At 38.3% G+C, this 19246-nt stretch overlaps 1 protein-coding gene across 11 annotated transcripts in view; it reads right to left on the reverse strand.

Moving 5' to 3' along the window:
• Positions 1–17794, reverse strand: part of LOC116258037 (uncharacterized) — an 80538-nt gene extending 62744 nt beyond the window's left edge. Inside the window, exons 1-10 of one of the 11 annotated variants that reach the window (XM_031635101.2) lie at positions 17384–17788; positions 16921–16990; positions 12923–13059; positions 10041–10448; positions 7276–7445; positions 7081–7163; positions 6326–6531; positions 2345–2383; positions 2105–2197; positions 1872–1988 (exon numbers count right to left, since the gene is read on the reverse strand). In XM_031635101.2, the coding sequence (XP_031490961.1) occupies positions 1872–1988; positions 2105–2197; positions 2345–2383; positions 6326–6373 (297 nt within the window). In that variant the 5' untranslated portion in view covers positions 6374–6531; positions 7081–7163; positions 7276–7445; ... (2 more) ...; positions 16921–16990; positions 17384–17788. Of the gene's footprint in view, positions 1–1871; positions 1989–2049; positions 2198–2344; positions 2384–6325; positions 6532–7080; positions 7164–7275; positions 7446–10040; positions 10449–12922; positions 13060–16920; positions 16991–17383 lie in introns of those variants that run through there. The other 10 variants (XM_031635096.2, XM_031635106.2, XM_031635102.2 and 7 more) reach the window with 10 other exon arrangements.
• Positions 17795–19246: the final 1452 nt, after the last annotated feature.

Genomic DNA, 19246 nt, shown 5'->3' on the forward strand with positions numbered 1-19246 from the left:
AAGAAGGACAGATAAGTCACGCATGGTTTGTTGAATTGTATTAAAGTGTTAGTGACAGATTCTAAAGAACAAGATGTTGTGCACAATGAGTTGGATCTATATGATACCTGTTTTCAGAACGTGGGAGAACCTGGCGCCGTTCGAGCCAGGACAAACATGCGTCAAAATACATACAAATTTTTAATTTACTTTGCATTTGTTACATTTGATTCTTTTAGAACTTTTCCATTGATTTGTTATATTTTTGTTCATATTTGTGTGGAATAAGTTTGGGATTGATTGTCCAAACCTAGCATGTTTTGCAATCAAAGTCCTCAGCCAAACATGCAATGCTAGTGGATGCGAAAGGAACTGGAGTGTGTTTCAACATATCCATAGCAAAAAAAGGAATAGGTTGGAACATAAAAGGTTGAATGACCTTGTCTTTGTTTGAATATGAGGTTGAAACAAAGGTAATGTAGCTTAATATTTACATTTTTTGTACAATATATTTATACGTAATTATATATTAACAAGTTTTCTCTTATTTAACGTAGAGAACTACAAAAATCATCAGCAAGGAAGCACACATCTCAGTTGGATCCTATTAGCTTGGAAAACTTTGACGATCTAGAGCCATGGATTGAGGAAGAACCAGCTACAATATTTGATGATGAAGATCTTCAATGCTTCAACCTTGAAGCTGAAGCAACAGAAGGATACCAGCTACAATATTTGATGATGAAGATCTTCAATGCTTCAACCTTGAAGCTGAAGCAACAGAAGGATTTGTTGATGAAAGAGAGTATGCTAGTGGTGAATATGTTGGTGAGGATCTTCAAAATTCAAATTCTTGAAGATGAAGATGAAGAAGAAGATGGAGATGAAGATGATGACGATTATGAATCATGAATGAGAGTCAAGTCAAGAGTGCTTTCATTTTATATGTATCAAACAACTTATGAATCTATGGTTGTTGAATGTTTTATGCTTTGTAGAATGACATTGTTATGAATTTTGATGTGTATGAATGATGAACATGTAACTTTATAGCAATAATAAGTCTATCATTATCTAAAACATGTCGATACGGCTTACGATACGCTTTTTATAACATAAGAGACACAAGCATCAAAATATTCATTATAGAAAGATATATTGTCATAATTGTGCAGAACCAAAACATGTTATAATTTTCTTGTTCCTTATCATTTTTGAATTTATCACAATTTAATAAATTATGTTAAACCATACGTACAAACTAATCGGTTGTTCCTCTAGCCTTGATGTGCCACAGGCCCACAAGATAAATGACATATTTTCACTTAAATTGATGGCATAGGCAGATTACATAATCTTATTGTTACAAATCTTGCTTTTGCAAAAAAAACACTAAAGATTTTTTAACCCATCAAATTTGAATGCTTTGTCAACCACTGATTTCTGACGTCATTGAGTTTTATTTTCACACATCCAAATAATGTGCTTCCTTCCTCATTGAATGCTCACTATAAAGCATTCCATATATGTGTCGTCAGGTGGATCTCCATGTACAGTGGGGATCCAGTCCACGAATAGCTGCCCGATTCATTCTGTTGAGCTGTTGTTATCACACACACACACTCCAATGCATTGCATCGGGACGTGTGTGAGGCACTGGAATCGGAATCCAGCCTGGCACAAGAAAATATAAATCTGATGCCTACGCTTTCAAGAGTGAATTTGCCAACTCACAACAGCATGGTGAAAAGCATCTAAGGCCTACTCATAAATTAGACCCAGGTGGAATTGTAAGTCATAACATGTCAGAGACGCTAAAAAAGAATGAAAAGTTAAGGGCTTAACACTTCTACTAGACACTAACATTTGAACTCGAGAAAAAAAGATGCTACCTTCCACATATCGCTATGAGTGAGATGAGTATGATCAAGATCAAAAATTTTTGCATAGTTTGCAGGTGACTGAGAAAAGACCCATAAATTTATTCCCCATAGCCAAACCATCATAGTCTGAAAAAAGGTAATTAAAGTAAGATAAATGGAAAAATCAGCAATCAAATGCTCCTCTTACAAAAAACTGAAGAGTGCCATCTTGAATATGTCCACCAAGGAAGGTGCATACGTACCACAAGAAGCATAGGGTTATAATACAAGAAGACTTCATACAGAAATAGATCACGTAAATCTGCATTCATCCTTATCACGGAGTCCACCCCAATCTGGAAATTTAGAAAAGCAAATTATCCTTAATCTTTCGTTTTCCGAGCATAAACTCCAGTTTAGATTGCTAGCCATAGCAAGCGGTATACAAGTCGCAGGAAACAAACTAACAACAACAAAGAAGAAAACAGAAATGAAAACTCTACCTTGCAGCAAATAAAACCCCAAAGCAGAAAAAGAAGCACCTGAAAATACCAAGACACACTTGTAAGCGACACTGGCAAGATATATACAAATTTCTGGTCCAAAAAATGCCACACTTTATTATGTTTACTTTGCCAGCTCTTGACATCTTGTCATAATTCTATATACTACTCTGGATGACAGGCAAACCAATTCAGGATTATCATTATAATAACTGGTATCAGGTAAAGGCATCTTAAGACAGAACTTATGTCACATGAGAGCTTCATTTAGCAAGTATATTTTGTTTTGGCAAACAACAAGCCACTTGGCTATGTCACATATGCACTTCTAAAAGGCAGACGTATATGTGCTGATGGACCGGACACAGGTGTGGGTACAGGACATGGCTTGGACACAGCAGTTCTAAGTTTTGCAATTTCTTTGAATATTTTAGTATTTTGTATTATTTTGGAATATTATAGTATTTTTTGTTCAATAACATATATTTTTAGAATATAAACAATGAATTTATGTGTTTATTTGCTAAAAATATTGTTATAATATATGTAGATATACACACACAAGTGTGTCCCTGCACCAAAGTTTTTTTAAAATGTTATGCACCGGTGTCTTTACCAGCACCTATGTTGGCACCCATACCCACACCCGTGACATAGCCACTTAGACACATAAAGGCACGTTGTGAACATGTCTTGGACAGTCAACACCATGTGATCTGACTATATATGTTTCCTTTTGTCATAGTCACATATATCATGTACGGGTATTATAGGCGAGTTATTTCTCAGGTATAATACGGCAAAATTATATATCTTGGGAAAATCTCAGGAAATTTTTTAATAAATTAAAGAAATCCTAACAGTTAGGCAGAAGTAAAATAAATAAAAAAATTAATAATAAGACTTTGAAAAATGATTAGATAAAATCACAAACATGATAGGATGTAGGTGAAAAATAGTACATTAAAAGCAAATAATAGCCATATGTAAGATTTACAAAATAATAAATTTGATTGGTCTCCATGCTAGACCCAATTTACTCAGCCGCATGATATGAAGCTGAGTTAATGAAGGAGTTAATGCTATGGGTTAGAGGTTTTGTAGGAGCAGCTGGGCTCTCTCTCCCTCTTCTTTATTGTATTATATTTTCTGTAAACCATCTCCCTCTCCTCTTTATTACATAATTAATCTTCATTACTACATGAACCTTTCAGCACTCTCTCTTCTTTATTATGCTTAATTTTCTGGTTAATCACCTATCTTTCTTATTTAATACAATTAAAAGATAGAAACTCACGGTTTGACTGAACACTTAAAAAAAGAAAATCTAACATCCAGTAAAAAAAACGCAACAAGATGAAAAAAAATGTCTTTTCCCGTTTTTTATTTTCTGATGTCTTTTTGAAAAGGATGTGTTTTATTGATGTTTTATACGGCTGACTTATATTTAACGTATTTAGCATTTTTTTTTTTAATAAAATGCGATATTAGCGATGGTGTGTCATACTGTCTTCTCTTGGAATTTTTATCATTAATTGCACTATATTTTTATTCAGCCTAGTAAAATTAGTTTAAAATTTTTAACCCTAACAACTTTGTGGTTGTTGTTCAAGAGTTGGCACTTCAAATACGGCAAAATTATATATCTTAAATGACACTGGATGACCTCATTTGCACTACAGCCTACAGGTCATATCCTAATTTTTAAAAACTTCCATGGGGATGTAGTACTACTGAGTATGTGATAAAGTTGCCAATTGTGGGAGTGGAAGCATGAAACAATGCCCAACCTGAAAGCAGGAAGTGAGGTAACAAGCATTTTCAATGGGAAGCTGGTTGAAAATTGAAAACAGAACCAAGAACAAAAAATATAGACAAGCAAGAAGTGAATTAAGCACCAAAAAATAAAATAAAAAAAATCAGGCACCAAAAGAGAGAGAGAGAGAGAGAGAGAGAGGAACCTAGAGTGGTTTAGTAGAATGAGTAGCCAGTATACCCAAAGGCCAAAAACCTATAGGCCCAACAAAAACTCCAAACTTTGATTTTTCCCAGATGTAGAGTTTTCAGATGGTTCTTGAAACTTTGAAAGCATATTGCATTTTGCCCTTAAAACTGAAAAGCTCTTGAGGGAATTCAGATTACCAAAATTCGGAAATCTTGATTGTCCTTCAGGGTGCGTTTGATGCACAAGGAAGAATTTAACGTGGTAAATTTACCACGGTAAATTTTTCTGAAAAAAAATACGGGATGAAATTTAACCATCTTCCGATTTGAGGTCATGTTTGATTGCAGGGAAGTTTTTTGCACGGTAAATTTAACTGTGTTTGATGCACATGGTAAAAATTAATAGAGTTTTTTTTCCTGACCCTTAAAAATTGTTGTGTTATTGGTTCTCCTCCAATTTCATGTCAATATAAATTGAAACGACCTCTAATGTGTATCAATGACTTCGAGCATAAGTCGATGGCTACAGTAGAAACCCAAAACAGAGAATGCTACCAGCTGCTTCTCACAATCTACAATTTCTAGAAAATCTGCAGGTCCTTCACTGCACTTTTTAAGTTTAGCGAATCATCAGAAACATGCAAAAAAGTTCCTCTGACGATGACTCCTCCTGCATCTCTCCCAAAGGCAAAGGCGTGCTCTCCAACTTGATAAAGTTCCTCCTCATTCCTCTCTTCCTCAAGCCCTTCCAGGCACCCACCAAACAGAGCATTAATATGGAGAGTCCCTCCTCCCCACTGGGTGCCGCTTGCATTGTTGAATTCCATCCAAGCGCGGTTCTTGTAAAAGCAAGCACCTTTCCATTCCACAGAAGAGTTAGGGGAAGAGACGGCACCAACAAAGGAAGGAAGCAAGTCAGCCGCACCATAGACGGTGTTAAGGATGACCTTCGACATCTGTCTTGGTAAGAGAGGAAGGATGTCACTGGAGCGGAAGGGCAGTTTGAGAGGGTACCCATCTGAGAAGGGCGCCGTAGAAGCCAAGACCAACAAAAGGATCAAGGACCAAGGACAAGCTTCACGATTGCCCATGGCAGCAGTCTGAAGCACTGTACCAACCAGACAGATCAGAACAATCACGCTACTCCGCTTACCGGCAGTTCTCCTTCGTTTTTCCCCCCTTCGCCTCTCCTGCCTCTTCAATGGAAGTGAAAAAAGGGGAATCGTGAGAGAGGAGAGGAACGAGAGAGGGGAAGAGGCTCTGAGAGAGGCAGCGAGAGAGGAGAGGCTCTGAGAGAGGAGAGGAACGAGAGAGGAGAGGCTCTGAGAGAGGAGAGGAACCAGAGCGGGAAGAGGCTCTGAGAGAGGCAGCGAGAGAGGAGAGGCTCTGAGAGAGGAGAGGAACCAGAGAGGGGAAGAGGCGACAGAGGGGAAAGAGGCAGCGAGAGCAATGGAAGTGAAAAAAAGGGGAATCGTGAGAGAGGAGAGGAACGAGAGAGGGGAAGAGGCGATGAGAGCAATGGAAGTGAAAAAAGGGGAATCATGAGAGAGGAGATGAACGAGAGAGGGGAAGAGGCGACGGAGGGGAAAGAGGCGGCGAGAGAGGAGAGGCTCTTAGAGAGGAGAGGAACGAGAGAAGGGAAGAGGCGACGGGAGGGGAAAGAGGCAGCGAGAGAGAAGACGCTCGAGCGGGTGAAATAAGCTCGAGAGAAGACGGAGGGGGCGTTTACAGGCATGAGAGAAATAAGCTCGAGCGGGTGAAAGTTCACCCGCTCGCTTAACACGACAAACTGGTTAACTTTAACTCTGTTTGATACGTCGTGCGTACGGGCAGGTGAAAGTTCACCCGCCCGTACAATTTTTCCCCTCCCCTTTCGTTTTATCTGTGCAATCAAACGCACCCTCAAGGGAAATACAGACCCAACAAGAAAAAGACTCACCTCCTTAAAAACAATAGCTTTCCGTTTTGAGATGGGTACTTTCAGAAATCTTGATTGCCCTTCAAGGGAAGTACAAACCCAACAAGAAAAGGACTCACCTCCTTAAAACCAACAGCTTTCATTTTAGCGATGTGTGCTTTCTTCATATTTAGTGCAATTCTCCCCGCTGTGTGGGTGTTTTCTCAGGCAATACAGAAGTGCAGCATTTCTCAATTCTAACTTTTGAAGCTTGCTTCCCATGTGCACTAAGTGCTTGCAGAAAACTCGCCACATGCATATTCATCCATGTGAGTCTTTGACATAGCTGCTCACATTTTAAATGGAGATTGCATTAAGGGCATTTTTAGCAATAATTTTATCTGAAGTCATTTCGTAACACATGCAAAAACATGAGTTCTGAAGTCCTTTTGATGGTAGCAGAGCCCCTATCTACCACATGAAAATAGCAGCAGGGTAAAATTTCGCCAATAAAAGTACAACGTTATGTTGTTTCCATGAATAATGAGACAAGATCATATATTCAAATCAAACAAAACATTTTATATGCTTGAGCCAACTTAGAGAACTGTATCTCTCACTGTTGGAGCCTATGGCAGACTCATCTGAACACCCTAGAAGATCAATTGCACTAGAATCTTTGCCCAATCTATAATCAATCCAATTTAATATTCTCAGGGTGACATTACAAATTTTCCCCTTTTTCAACATTAACATGATATGCTGTCCTTTGGTCATTTTTCAAACGTAATAAGCTTCCACAATTTTTTTACTGTTAAGTGTAGAGGTCATCCCAAGTCACACGAACAACTAGAATGTCAAGAAAGAAAAATAGAAAAATGAAAGCTACCAGGACCTTTAATCTCCACAGCAAGGCTGAGGATGGCATTATTGTAGCACCATGCTTAGGAGAACCTGCTGACATCATTTCGCTTGTTTCTGTTGGAAAGACAAAATTTTCATCAAAATGCAGAACCTGCTTCTCCTGAACCTAAGATATGCCTTAGCATTAGATAAAACGCAATGCCATTTTTAAATGTAAGCAGTTTACCTAACATGACCAGTATGAAGATTGGGAAATAGTACGAAACTCAAGTATAACAGGCCTGCTGGCTGAGCGCCGGAGAAGAGGACTACTTGCAGGCGTCGTTACATTAGCTCCAAGCATAGGTTGATATATTAGTAATGATGCCTTCTCAATGTGGGTGGAACCAATCCCTCCTATGACAGTCCATATAAAAACAAGTTAAAAACAGAGAATGAACATGCTCAAACAAATTTTGCTGAACTCGTTGAAGTTATGTATGCCAGTCATATATAAGGCCGGACACTGTCACTACATGCATTGTTTATTTCAGCAATTTTCCTATGAATTCTTGCTAGACATATGCATGATAAGATAGAAAAGGCATGATGCTGTTAGCTTCATCTGTTAAAGTAAGCTTCCAAGGATGCAGAATTGTCTTATGAGTTAAAAGATCACTTAAGAGTCCTCATAAGACCATGATGGCAAACAGAGTTTCAAACTTAAACAGATGATACTGCTGTATGATTTAGTACTATTCATCAGAAAAGTTTAGGACCTAGATGTCTGCAACTTTAGTAGCATGACTACACATTGTCGACAAAATGCTTCCACTGATTTGTGTTAGATCTTGGTGTATTGAACTGTCTTCATTTAGAAAGAAGAAGACAAAAGAAGGAGATTTCCTCAGCAGTAAGGCTGACCAATCTAGGTATGCCTTATTCTTCTCAACAATAAGTTTATTTTTCACTGACTTCAGAATATGTAAAGAAACACAAAAATAACAGAACTCTGCCACCCATACACACGCAGGGCTATAAATACAAGATTTGGACCTAATTCAGATCCAAACTGAATACAAAAACAACATGTCTCATCCCTCCTTCAAGTTGTACATGCCTCTAAACCCAATGTTATACAAGGCGTAGCGTATCGCGTATCGGTCGGGCCGACCTATATGCCGTATCGTAACGTATCGCAAGCGTAGCGTATCGTAAAATTAATTTTTTTATTTTAAAAAATATTTAAAATCAGAAAAAATAAAAAAAATCATTAAAAATCTGAAAAATGAACAAAAAATCAAGAAAAATGTATTCACATATAAAAAAGATCATCATACATAAGGAACATTCATGTGTATTAACAACACATTCAAAAATAAGAAATCACATATCAAAAATAACATAATAAGCATCCATCACAATTTTAAACTTAAAAATTTTATAGAATCTTAGGACTTAGAGCCTTAGGACTTGGAATTTTAGGTCTTAGATTACATCACAATTTTGTAAGTTCAAAACATATAGTTATCATCTTTCATGATTCGACAATAATATCTCCCAAACCGATGAATCCTCGGTTATTTTTTATGAAAATGGGCAAAATCTCTCCCTCCTATGTCTCTTGGAGTCTTTAAGTACAAGAAGAGAGAGAGGGAAGAGTGTTTAAACTTTAAAAAATAAAGAACTTTGTGTTTTAACCTGTATCGTACGATACGGGGGTGTATCACCCGCATAGTACGATACCAGGGTGTATCGATACGCTTACGATATACGAGGCATACCGTATAGGTTTTCTAAACTTATACGATATGTATCCTACGATACAGATAACATTGTCTAAACCATGAACAAACCCACCTTTGAGCTATGAAACATTGGTGCACCTCAAATGGTGGCATACCAGTGTCGACAAGGGTGTTGGTACAGGTGCACACTTCGACTCAGTCCAGACACGTGTCAACCGTGCTGGGTGCGTCAATGCAGCCAACACCGTGTCCGACCATTTTTGGGACCAGGTCAAAGTTGACCGAGTCCATTTTGGTTTAAGATTTAGCTTTTTCTTTTCACCATGCATATACACAGTGAATAATGAAAAGCAGCCTTTGACCAAACAAAGGCTGCTCTCGTGCACTTCTGGAGAACTCTCTAGCAGAGAATGCACAGAGACTTCTCCTGCAAGCAGCTAACATTTCCGGCAAAGGGAGTTGTCTTCAGTAGATGGCAGATGCACTTTCCCTTTTATTTCTGGAAAACCCCAATTTATCCAGCGGCTTCCACATTTTCTCCGGTGACAGATAAGTAGATCTTCGTTTTTTATCATTTTATGATGTCCTTTTCCTCTAGTCTTCTACGTACTAAATGTTGCCTGTTTTGACGCTGGCAAGATTGTGCATTTGATTTTATGCTGGTAGTGTGGGATAGATGAACATGTCATATTTTTCGTCTTGCTGAACTTTGCAGCCCATTATTTGATTTCTACTTCATCTTTGCCGATTTTTGCTCTTTGAATAGTCAAGTGACGATTTCATTCGCGTGGAAGCTGAAATACTACCACAGATTCGACATGAAGAATAGACCCGCCCATTAGAAACTAAATTCGTCCTTGTTGGGAGGTAACTGCACTAGAGTTGGGCATTTGCACAACCCAAGTAAGCAGCACCCAAATATACTTCCCAATCATTCTCTCCATAGTTAAATCGAGCAGGAAAAATGCAAATCGACAAACTAAGTTTCCTCAGAAATGACCATAAGTTAGCCATCCGGGAACAAGATACTGACAAAAAAAATGCATATCTTTAGCCAGGAAGGGAAAAAAATGCAACGACAACCCTGGTCATATCAAAGAATCATCGCTCAAGGTATTCAGATTTGGATGTGTTACAAGAAGCAGGTATTCAGATTTGGATATATTCAACAAGAAGAAACTAGCAATGTCCAACACCCATCACCAAATCGCAATTTAAATGGCATGAATCATCGAGAAGAGAGAGAGAGAGAGCAGACATGTACCCGTACTACATCCGATGCAACTGGCCGTGCTTCTTCCTTCACAGAGAGAGAGGGAGGGAAAGGCGAACCGTTTTTGGAGTTCCCTTCCGGCTAACGCTCGGTTTGTGCTCTTGGAACAAGGCTGCTGCTGCTCTTTGCCACGTTTTGTGTGTTTTTATTTTACCGTGCGCTACCTGCATACATTGCTTCTCCATTCGAGCAGCTGGACTTGATTTTAAAATTGTTTTCTTACTCCTCGAGGACGGAAAAAACAGGTGAATTTCGTTGATATAATCGTTACTGTTGGCGGTGTGCAGTAACAGCAATGATTTTGACTTCAATTATACGATTTAAGAACGTGTCGCACACTTGACTTAGTGCGTAAGACCCCGCCAGACTCGTTATAAATCTATTGCTGCCGATAGTTACCTGCCAAACGCGGAAAAATGTCATGATATTCCAGCGTAAAATTTTGAAGGTGAATGCTTTCGGAAACGAACGGCATAGTTGGTGGGCATGGGATCGTGTGGATGGTGCGTCTTAGTTCAAGGGGTTCCGCTAGGCAAAGAAAATGGAGGGCCTTTGTGCTCATCCGGGTGATGGATAACCTCTGGTTAACCTACAAAACTTTTGGAAACGAGCATAGACATGTTTTAAGGAAGGTTATGACCGGTCATCCATTGGAATCCAGATGGATATTTTGCTAACCCATCCAAACTTTCGGTTCACATGCTGCGGAACATAATATTCACACTTTGATTTTGACGTTGCCAAAAGCTCAGTATTATAACTTTTTTTTTTAATAAAAGTTTTGAAAATTGTAAGTTGGGTGAAGGAGGGGAAGCATGAAAGGAGAAATTCAACTTTTTATTGTAAGAAGCTCGTTCATTTAAAATGAAAAATTCATCTTTCGTTGAATTTTGTCATCACTCACACTTTGTATTCGCCCCATCATAACTTATCTTTCTTTTCCATTGTGTTACTATTTTTTTCTTTATTATATTATTTGGAGCAACTGACTGTGAGTTTATTATTCAAAAAAAAAAATGATTATAAAGGACACTTGGCAAAAAACTACTCCAACTATTTAAAAAAAAAATCATCCAACCTGTGTTCTTCTTCTCTTGTATTAAATTTGAGAAAGTAAATAAAAAAGTTCGACAAATATCTTTTAAAACCATTTCATCTTCTTGCTTATTGAATCAAACAAATCTTGTAAGTAATTGTAAACAGGAGGACGTTTGAGTCGGTATACAAAATATTTTAAAATGCATTTGGCGAAAGTTAAAGTTGGGGTGGCACTTCTTCGGAGTGGGTATACAAAATATTTCACAATGCATTTAAAGGTTAACATCGAATAACTTACTACCCCACTATTATTCTTATTATTATCTACAAAACGGTACGGTTTTCCTCGTCTTTATTCATCTGTTTATTAGAAAGAAATTTTTTATTAAGCATGATGATATGTATCCTGACCACTACTTTCTCTTCTCAGCTGGACAAGATTCTCGTCTCCAATCTTTCAGCTAAGTAAAAAAACCATATTCAAGAGTGGGATATCAAACTCCAAAATACAGATATATCCAAACTCTAGGTTGCAACCTTGACACCTGAGGCGGCTTCAATTCCAATACCCAAGCTGAAGATTGTGAGTAGGATTCGGACACAACACCATGCGTATATTAGCTGTACTTAGGAAATAGATCTAACAACATTTTCTTCTATGATTTTCTTTCAACTCATTCTTTTCTCATGTAGTTACAAGCTTCCAGATGACCACCCTCTTCTAAAAGGGGTGGCAGCCACACTGAATACAATCTTCATCTCTTATTTGATAGTTTCATTCTTGAATTGATCGCTTAACTCACCAAAACGCTTCGAAAAGCTGCAGTTGGACAAAAGCAAACTGGCTGAAGGCGGGGCTTAGATAAATTAAAGAAAGATTGTATATGATAACAAGTAATTTCTGATGAGAATGATCTCAGGGCGTTTTCCTTGATCTTTGTCTGATGAAGGTACTTTCAATTCTACGTGTTGTGATGGTTCTTGTCTAGCTTGTGTATTCTGATTTTTGTCGATGGGTGGTCAGCATGTGACCATGGAATTCATGACATTTATAATATTAAAAATACATGTTTTAATCTAATTTGTAAGTCGTCACTAATTTGTAATTTTTATTATTATTCTAGCTGCTGCTTTTGTCAGTAACAAGCCCTAATTTGCAGAGACTATGCCACGATAATCAGGGAGAGGACGACAATCAAGGAGAGGATAACACCAATGCTACGTCATTCAAAACTGAAGGATCTTCTCTTGATAAGCCAAGATCCATTTCTAAAACAGTCTCCTGTAATCTTGCCTTAGTCTATCCAGATCCTAAAATCATGGATCTCAACTGTACACAGTGACTATAAATACTTGTATTCTCTCTTGGTTGATGTATTGAAGTATAGAGAGAATAGTTGGTGTGGACGTAGGCTTTGTTTAGCCGAACCACGTTATCCTGTGTGTCATTCTCTTCCTCTCCTCTCTTCCCCTAGTATGGTTTAAATTCTTTAACTCACTTAATAGAGACGGCTAATTAATTCAAACACTAAAACAAACCTAAAGTGACTGAAACTGCCATCGCAATAAGTGCCAGAAAATGGCTACGGCCTACATCATTGCTAGTTTCAGTGACGGGATCTTTAGCACGGGAATTTTAGCCATCACAAGTTCTCAAGAGCGATGAAAAACTAGGTGCTAGCAATGGTTTTTACCATCACTAATATTGGATAAGAGAAAGTTGGGTTTATGGAGAGAGGGTCTCTAACTTACCGGTTAGAGACCTTAGGGTTTTTAGTGTGTGGGGGAGGTGGTGGGTGGGTGGGGTGCTCGTTGGGCAAGGGATGGAGATGGACCTCGTTGTTTTGTTGGGCATAAGTCAGGTGAAGGTTGCTCATGTTGCAGCAGAATAGCATTCCAGATCTGATCTGTGTTTCCTTCGCAAGTTTACCAGTGGCATCTCCAGGATGAGCACGCAAACGTCAAGAGGCAGCTGCAGCAATGACAGAGAAGAAGAAGAAGAACAAGAACAAGAACAAGACAAAAGCAGGAAGAAAGTTAGCCAGGTTTGCTTCTTGTGAGGCACCGACTAGGGCAATCAAATGTTAACCCTAAATCGTGAAGTGCTGAAGAACAAGACAGAAGCATGAAGAAAGTTAGCCAGGTATGCTTCTGTGAGGCACCGACTGGGGCAATCAAATGTTAACCCTAAATCATGAAGTGCTGAAGAACAAGAACAAGACAAAAGCAGGAAGAAAGTTACCTAGGTTTGCTTCTATGAGGCACCGACTTGGGCAATCAAATGTTAACCCTAAATCATGAAGTGTTGGGCATATATAAGCCGCGTTTTCCCAAAGCCTAACGAACGGTTAGGGCCCATGAGAGATTATGGAAGAGAAACAGGTAATGTAAATTTTAGATTTTATTTAATAAAATCTTTATTTGAAAACAATTTGCAAGTTGATCTCGTTACTACGAGTAAGCCCTCTCGCAATTACGAGATGAAGGGATAAGGCTCAAGGCCAATATCCAACATCACTCACTTGGCCGTGAGACTGCCAGTTTGGTTCCACTATGTGTGAGTTTCCTTAATCTTTAGTTATATGATTTTACATAATTGGTTTATCCATCATAACTTGAAATTTGTTCTAGGTTTATAGCAATGTTTTCCTTTCAACGGCTTTCCATCGCAACCTTTTAAATATATCTTAGCCTCATATGGGCTACATGCTTCGTAAACAGATCTTTAGTTATTCTCTTAGTTAAAGGATTAGCTTACCATATCATTTGTAGGCATGTAATCAACTGAGATTTCTTTTTTCTCAATCATTTCATGAACATAATGGTATTTCACCATTATATGTTTACTCTTTGAGCTAACAACTCTATTTTTCATAAGAGATATCGCTGCCTGATTATCACAGTATAGTTGAACTGGTTCATGATCAAGATCTAACTTCAAGTCTTGCAGGAGCCAATTTATCCAGATAGCAAAAGGTGGTTATGATATTACATGCTACATACTCTACTTCTTGTGTGTGATGAGCAACACATCCTTGTTTCCTACATGACCAGGTTATCACTCCACCTCCAAAGAGAAATACATATCCAAATGTGGACTTATTGTCGTCTCTACAGCCAGTAAAATTTGCATCAGAATAGCCAACTAGAGTTATCTCATAAGCTTGGTAGGACAATTTCAGTTCTTTCATTCCTTTAATATACCAAAAAATTCTTTTAATTGTTTGTCAATGACGCCAACCATAATTACTTTGGTAGTAGCTCACAAGACCAATTAGGAAAGCTTATGTCCGGTCTGGTGCATAGTATTAGATACATTAAACTGCCAAGAGCCTGTGCATATAGAACATTTAATTTATGTTGTCCTTCACTAGGACAATCACTTCTACTTAGATTTATTCATTTAGCTATGGAAGTTCCAATAGGTTTGCAATCTTGCATTTGGAACTTCTTTACGATATAATCAATATATCGTTCTTGGCTTAAACTCAAAATTTTCGAGTCAATATCTCGAGTAATCAGTATTCCTAGTATATAGGTTGCTTCATCCATGTCTTTCATTTCAAAGTTATCATTCAGCTAAGTCTTTGTTTTAAGTATCATATTGTTATCATTTCCAGTCAATAAAATGTAATCAACATTATTGATAGGATGCAAAAGAGACTCTCACTTTTCCAGTCATATACACAGTGGTATACAGTGGTCTAGCTGATATGCTACGTTCTATGTTTAGTGATGGCCATATTTGACCAATGTTTAATGGAAATGCAGATGTTCACATCCTTAGGTGATGGCCATATTTGACCAATCTAAAATGACACGCATCTTCCCCATTGATAACCCGATTTGCCTGCTTTCTTATGGACTGCAAATGAGCTTCAATGGCAGTGCACATGAAGCCACGTTCAATGTGATTGTGTATTATGTACATAATGTTCCTGGATGCAAAAAAAGGAATGTGAAAGATATGCCAACAAAATCTACAAACTCTCACAGGACCTGGAAGCCTCCCTAGCAAAAGTGTCAATTTTGGAGCTTGTGCAGCATGATGCAGGCATAAAGGAGGAAAGGCTAAAGAAAGATCTAGCTTTAGTTGATGTAGAGAAGGAAAATTTGAAAAGAAAATCAATCAATTGCAAAGTCATCTACGTAAGTAAACTTTATGGAAGTTAGAACTAGAACAAGAGCTAAAAAGTGATCTCAAAGAAATGTTCAGAGATCTCTCTTTGGGTGAACACAAACTTCTTTCCAGGTCTTAATCTTCTCAAAACTGATTATGAAATTCTAATCCAAATCGCCACTTTAAAAGTGGATGACTTCATCAACGTTGGGGTTCAGATATCTATCAAAAGACAGATTCAACACAAGGAAGCACTTACTGGCTTCTTGTTCAGGTTCTATTCACAGTCTTCATTCCTTGAAACTTCTTGTTTGGAGCATATACTGTCCATGTTGCAGATGGAGGGGCAGAATGTACAGGTTCTCTCTAACAACATGCAGTGGATTAAAGTCATGTGGCAAGTGTTTCGCGATCAAAAACACTTACAACTGGGCTTCCAACACATACGCAGGCTGAAGTCGCACCTCAAGTTTTGTTGTCGTAACCCATCTAGGGAGATGGGTGTCATTTTGTCTAACTCTTTGTATTCCAATGTTCTCCTTCATTGGGACCCCTCCTCTTGTGGTTGGAAGTAAACTCGTCGCTTAGCCTTTCTATAAGTAACGCTTTTGGGTCTTTTGTGTAAATTCCTTCCACTCTTTTGTATCCTTGTTCATAGTTCTTTAATAAATTTTGGTCGGGGGCCTCCCCCCAGCAGGGTTGCTTTGGAAGAAATGTTCAGACTCTTCAGAGTACGAGGGTCTTGCTAACACAAATGAAAAGAGATGTCTTGAGCTTGAAGGGCAAAACATGAAACATATGCTTCCAAGGTTTCTGAACTTTTGAGATTCCTAGAGGCTTCTGTAGCAAAATTGTCAAAGTTTGAAGTGCTCATGGCATGATGCGAACGCTAAGGAGAATGATCTAAAGGAATGTTTGGCTCTTGTTGTGGCAGTGCATGGGAATCTTGATGATAAAATCAAGGAGTTTGAGTTTGAACTGAATCAATCAACTTTGAGAAAATTGGAGCTAGAACAAGAACTGGAAGCCGCAAGGGAAAGATGCAATGAACAGGAAGACACTACTAACAAGAAGCAAAACCCATTTCATTTATCCATGGTTAGGAAGCTGGTAGATAGCATGAGACCAAAACTACCACAGTGGTCAGAGACCACACTTGTCTACGATCTCAACTATCACGTGACCAGCCAAACAAAAGGTTTTGAATTTCAACAGGGGATGAAAACTAAGTTCCTACAAAACAGAGTCTCGGCCTTCAATTGCCAAAGACATGAAAAAATTGAAACTTTGGATACCCAAGATAAGTATATTCTCTTTCCCAAGTATGCAAAGATTGAATATAGAAAACAAACAATTGGGGGCACAACAAGGTTTTAAAATCAAGCAAGTTTGTTATGGTGCTAACAAACAAATTGACAATTACAAAAATAGTCCCTTTCTAAAATGCTGAACTGGTTACTATGTCCGCATCAAGAGCACCATGAAGCCAAGTTTCTGATGGCGGTTTTTATCAAACAATTAAGGTGACAACTATACAAGCTTACTAAGGTCTACAAGAAATGTAATGTCTGGTGGTTCAAACACTGATATCCATATCGTTGTTCATCACATTAATGAAACTGGCAAAGATTTCAACAATAAAAAGAGGTGCAATTGACAGAAAAGAGATAATCTATAATTTGTAATAAGCAAAACATAGTTAACCGAGCTTACCTGTTAGCAATACGTCAATGTGTCAGTGGAATCCCCAATTCTCCTGCTATCCCAGAAGCAGCAGTAATCCCTGCACCATCATTATCCATCATGAAATTTATTCAACAAAATTTGAAGACAAAGAAAAGTAAAGAAAACAGATTTTTATGCAAGTGATACGCTCAGCATTTGCCAGAATCTCTTTCAGGAGTCAACACACCCTACACCAGTTCTGGCAGAATTTGACTCCTAGGAGACCCCAGACCTCTCATGATCAGAGAACTATTAGAAGTTGGTCGTGCTACTATTGTTTGGATTCGAACAAAGACATAGTTCTCCTACTCTGTGTGATCACTGTTATAAGCATAACAATCATAATAGGAAAAAGGGGGGAAAGTCACAATAATCATGATCGAGCATCATCACGCTCACAAAATGGCAGAACATGGAAGCGAGCAATAATTAGCAAAGAGGAGCATTACACCTTTTCTGCGAAATGATTTCAGACGTCGTTTGGGAGCTCCTCCACTCCTTTTCACGAAGTACAACAGCTAGAAGAATGTGAAGGTGAAGAAAATAACTGAGGTTGAAGGATAGGAAATTAGGAATGTCGGGGCGATGGTGAGGGGAGCCTCGTGGAAGTGAAATGCCAACAATACCAAATCAAAAATGGCCGGAGGCAAGGGCAAGACCGTAGGCAAGGGAGCTTCACGAGAGTGAAACGCCGGTGACAGATCAAAATTGTAGACAGCGAGATGAGCTTCGGGGGAGCGTGATTTTTTTAGTTTTCGTGGGAGAAGTGCTGGGGTTTCCTACCGCAGAGAGCCAGAGACATACCTGATACCTCGTTAGAAAATGTGAACAGTTCCTAACGCAAATTGTATTTTTGGTTGTAAAAGGACATGTGAAATAGGTTTTTTAACGAAGTAGACCGATGCGTTCTAGAAACTCCGAACACTACGATTTATGGTATTGCGTTTGACAATCCACGCACTAACTCAAACGAATCTCTTTTATGGGTTTCTGTATATGATAATTGTTGTAGTATATATTATAGTAGATCCTTAGCTTATAGCTAGCGTTCTGGTTAACATTTATGTTTCTTCTCTGAAACATGAGTTTGCATATACTATGAATCAAAAACCATCTTTTACTTGAGTTCTTGCTGCATTCTGTGAAAGATTCTCATATGTATTCATGTTGCTTCTTATCTGCGTGTGCTATTTTGATTTTTTTAGCGCAAGATTTTTTAGTTGCTCTTGTTGAACTCATTCATTGAGGTTTGTGCATGGGGTGGACTCAGAAACTGAAATCATGGGCATCGACTACCCAATGATAATAGAAATAAAAGGAGGCTTAGCCGTTGCCTCCCCTACTATTAGGGGTTGGCATGGAGCCCAGGTCAACCCAGGCCCGGCCAGCCCCATTTTGGTGGCCTGCTCAGTTCAAGCCGTTCATTTTTTTATACAAAAATTTAAAATATAGATATCACACACACACACATATATATATATATATATATATATATATATAAATATATATATATATATAATTAAAATTAATTAAAAAAATTATTGTGCCTGGCCCAATGTCTTCGCCTCGTTAACAAACCATGGCCTGTTGCCTCCTTGCGCTACTTGATAAGATCGGGCACGGCCGCACGGGCAGCATTCTCCCCAATGCCTGCACGTCGGTCGAGCATCTTTTTCTCTAATCCTTTTTTAGGCCCAAAACACTTCAGATGCTTGCACGGATGGGTTGACATTATTTTTTGAGTTTTAATAAAAATCAATTATTTTTTTAAAATAATTTTAATTTTAGGTTGAAATAGTATCTATAAATACAACTATTTGATTTAAGTAGTTTGATTTTAAGTAGTTTGATTTTAGGGTTTATGACTGACTTAAATGGGATATACCAGGGGACAAAAGCCAGACCACTTAAAGCATATCAACATAATTTTTTTCCCTTCAAAAACAAATAAAGATATATTTTATGTTGAATTATATTTATATGATTTGATTTAAGTGGTCCGGTTTTTTCCCTGTGGAATATATACGACCGGCAACACTCTCCCACCGCCAAAATCGTCACTGACCTCAGTGACTTTGCCCCGAGCGATAGAAGTTCAGCTACCGTTCATTTGATTTCTTTTGAACTGAGCCTTCATCCGTTCGTCTGGTTGACGCACCCGTCACGTTGTGGCTAGCTGTCTTATCGGGTGTTTTGCCTCTAGTCCATTCCTTAGCATCATCCAACTTTTTTATCACTATATACACTTTTTCTTAGTAAAGTCCGGAACATATCCGACGACCACTAAGTTTCAAACTTCCAAGCTGTGTTGCCA

This window comes from Nymphaea colorata, chromosome 7 (assembly GCF_008831285.2).
Source record: "Nymphaea colorata isolate Beijing-Zhang1983 chromosome 7, ASM883128v2, whole genome shotgun sequence".
NCBI lineage: Eukaryota > Viridiplantae > Streptophyta > Magnoliopsida > Nymphaeales > Nymphaeaceae > Nymphaea > Nymphaea colorata.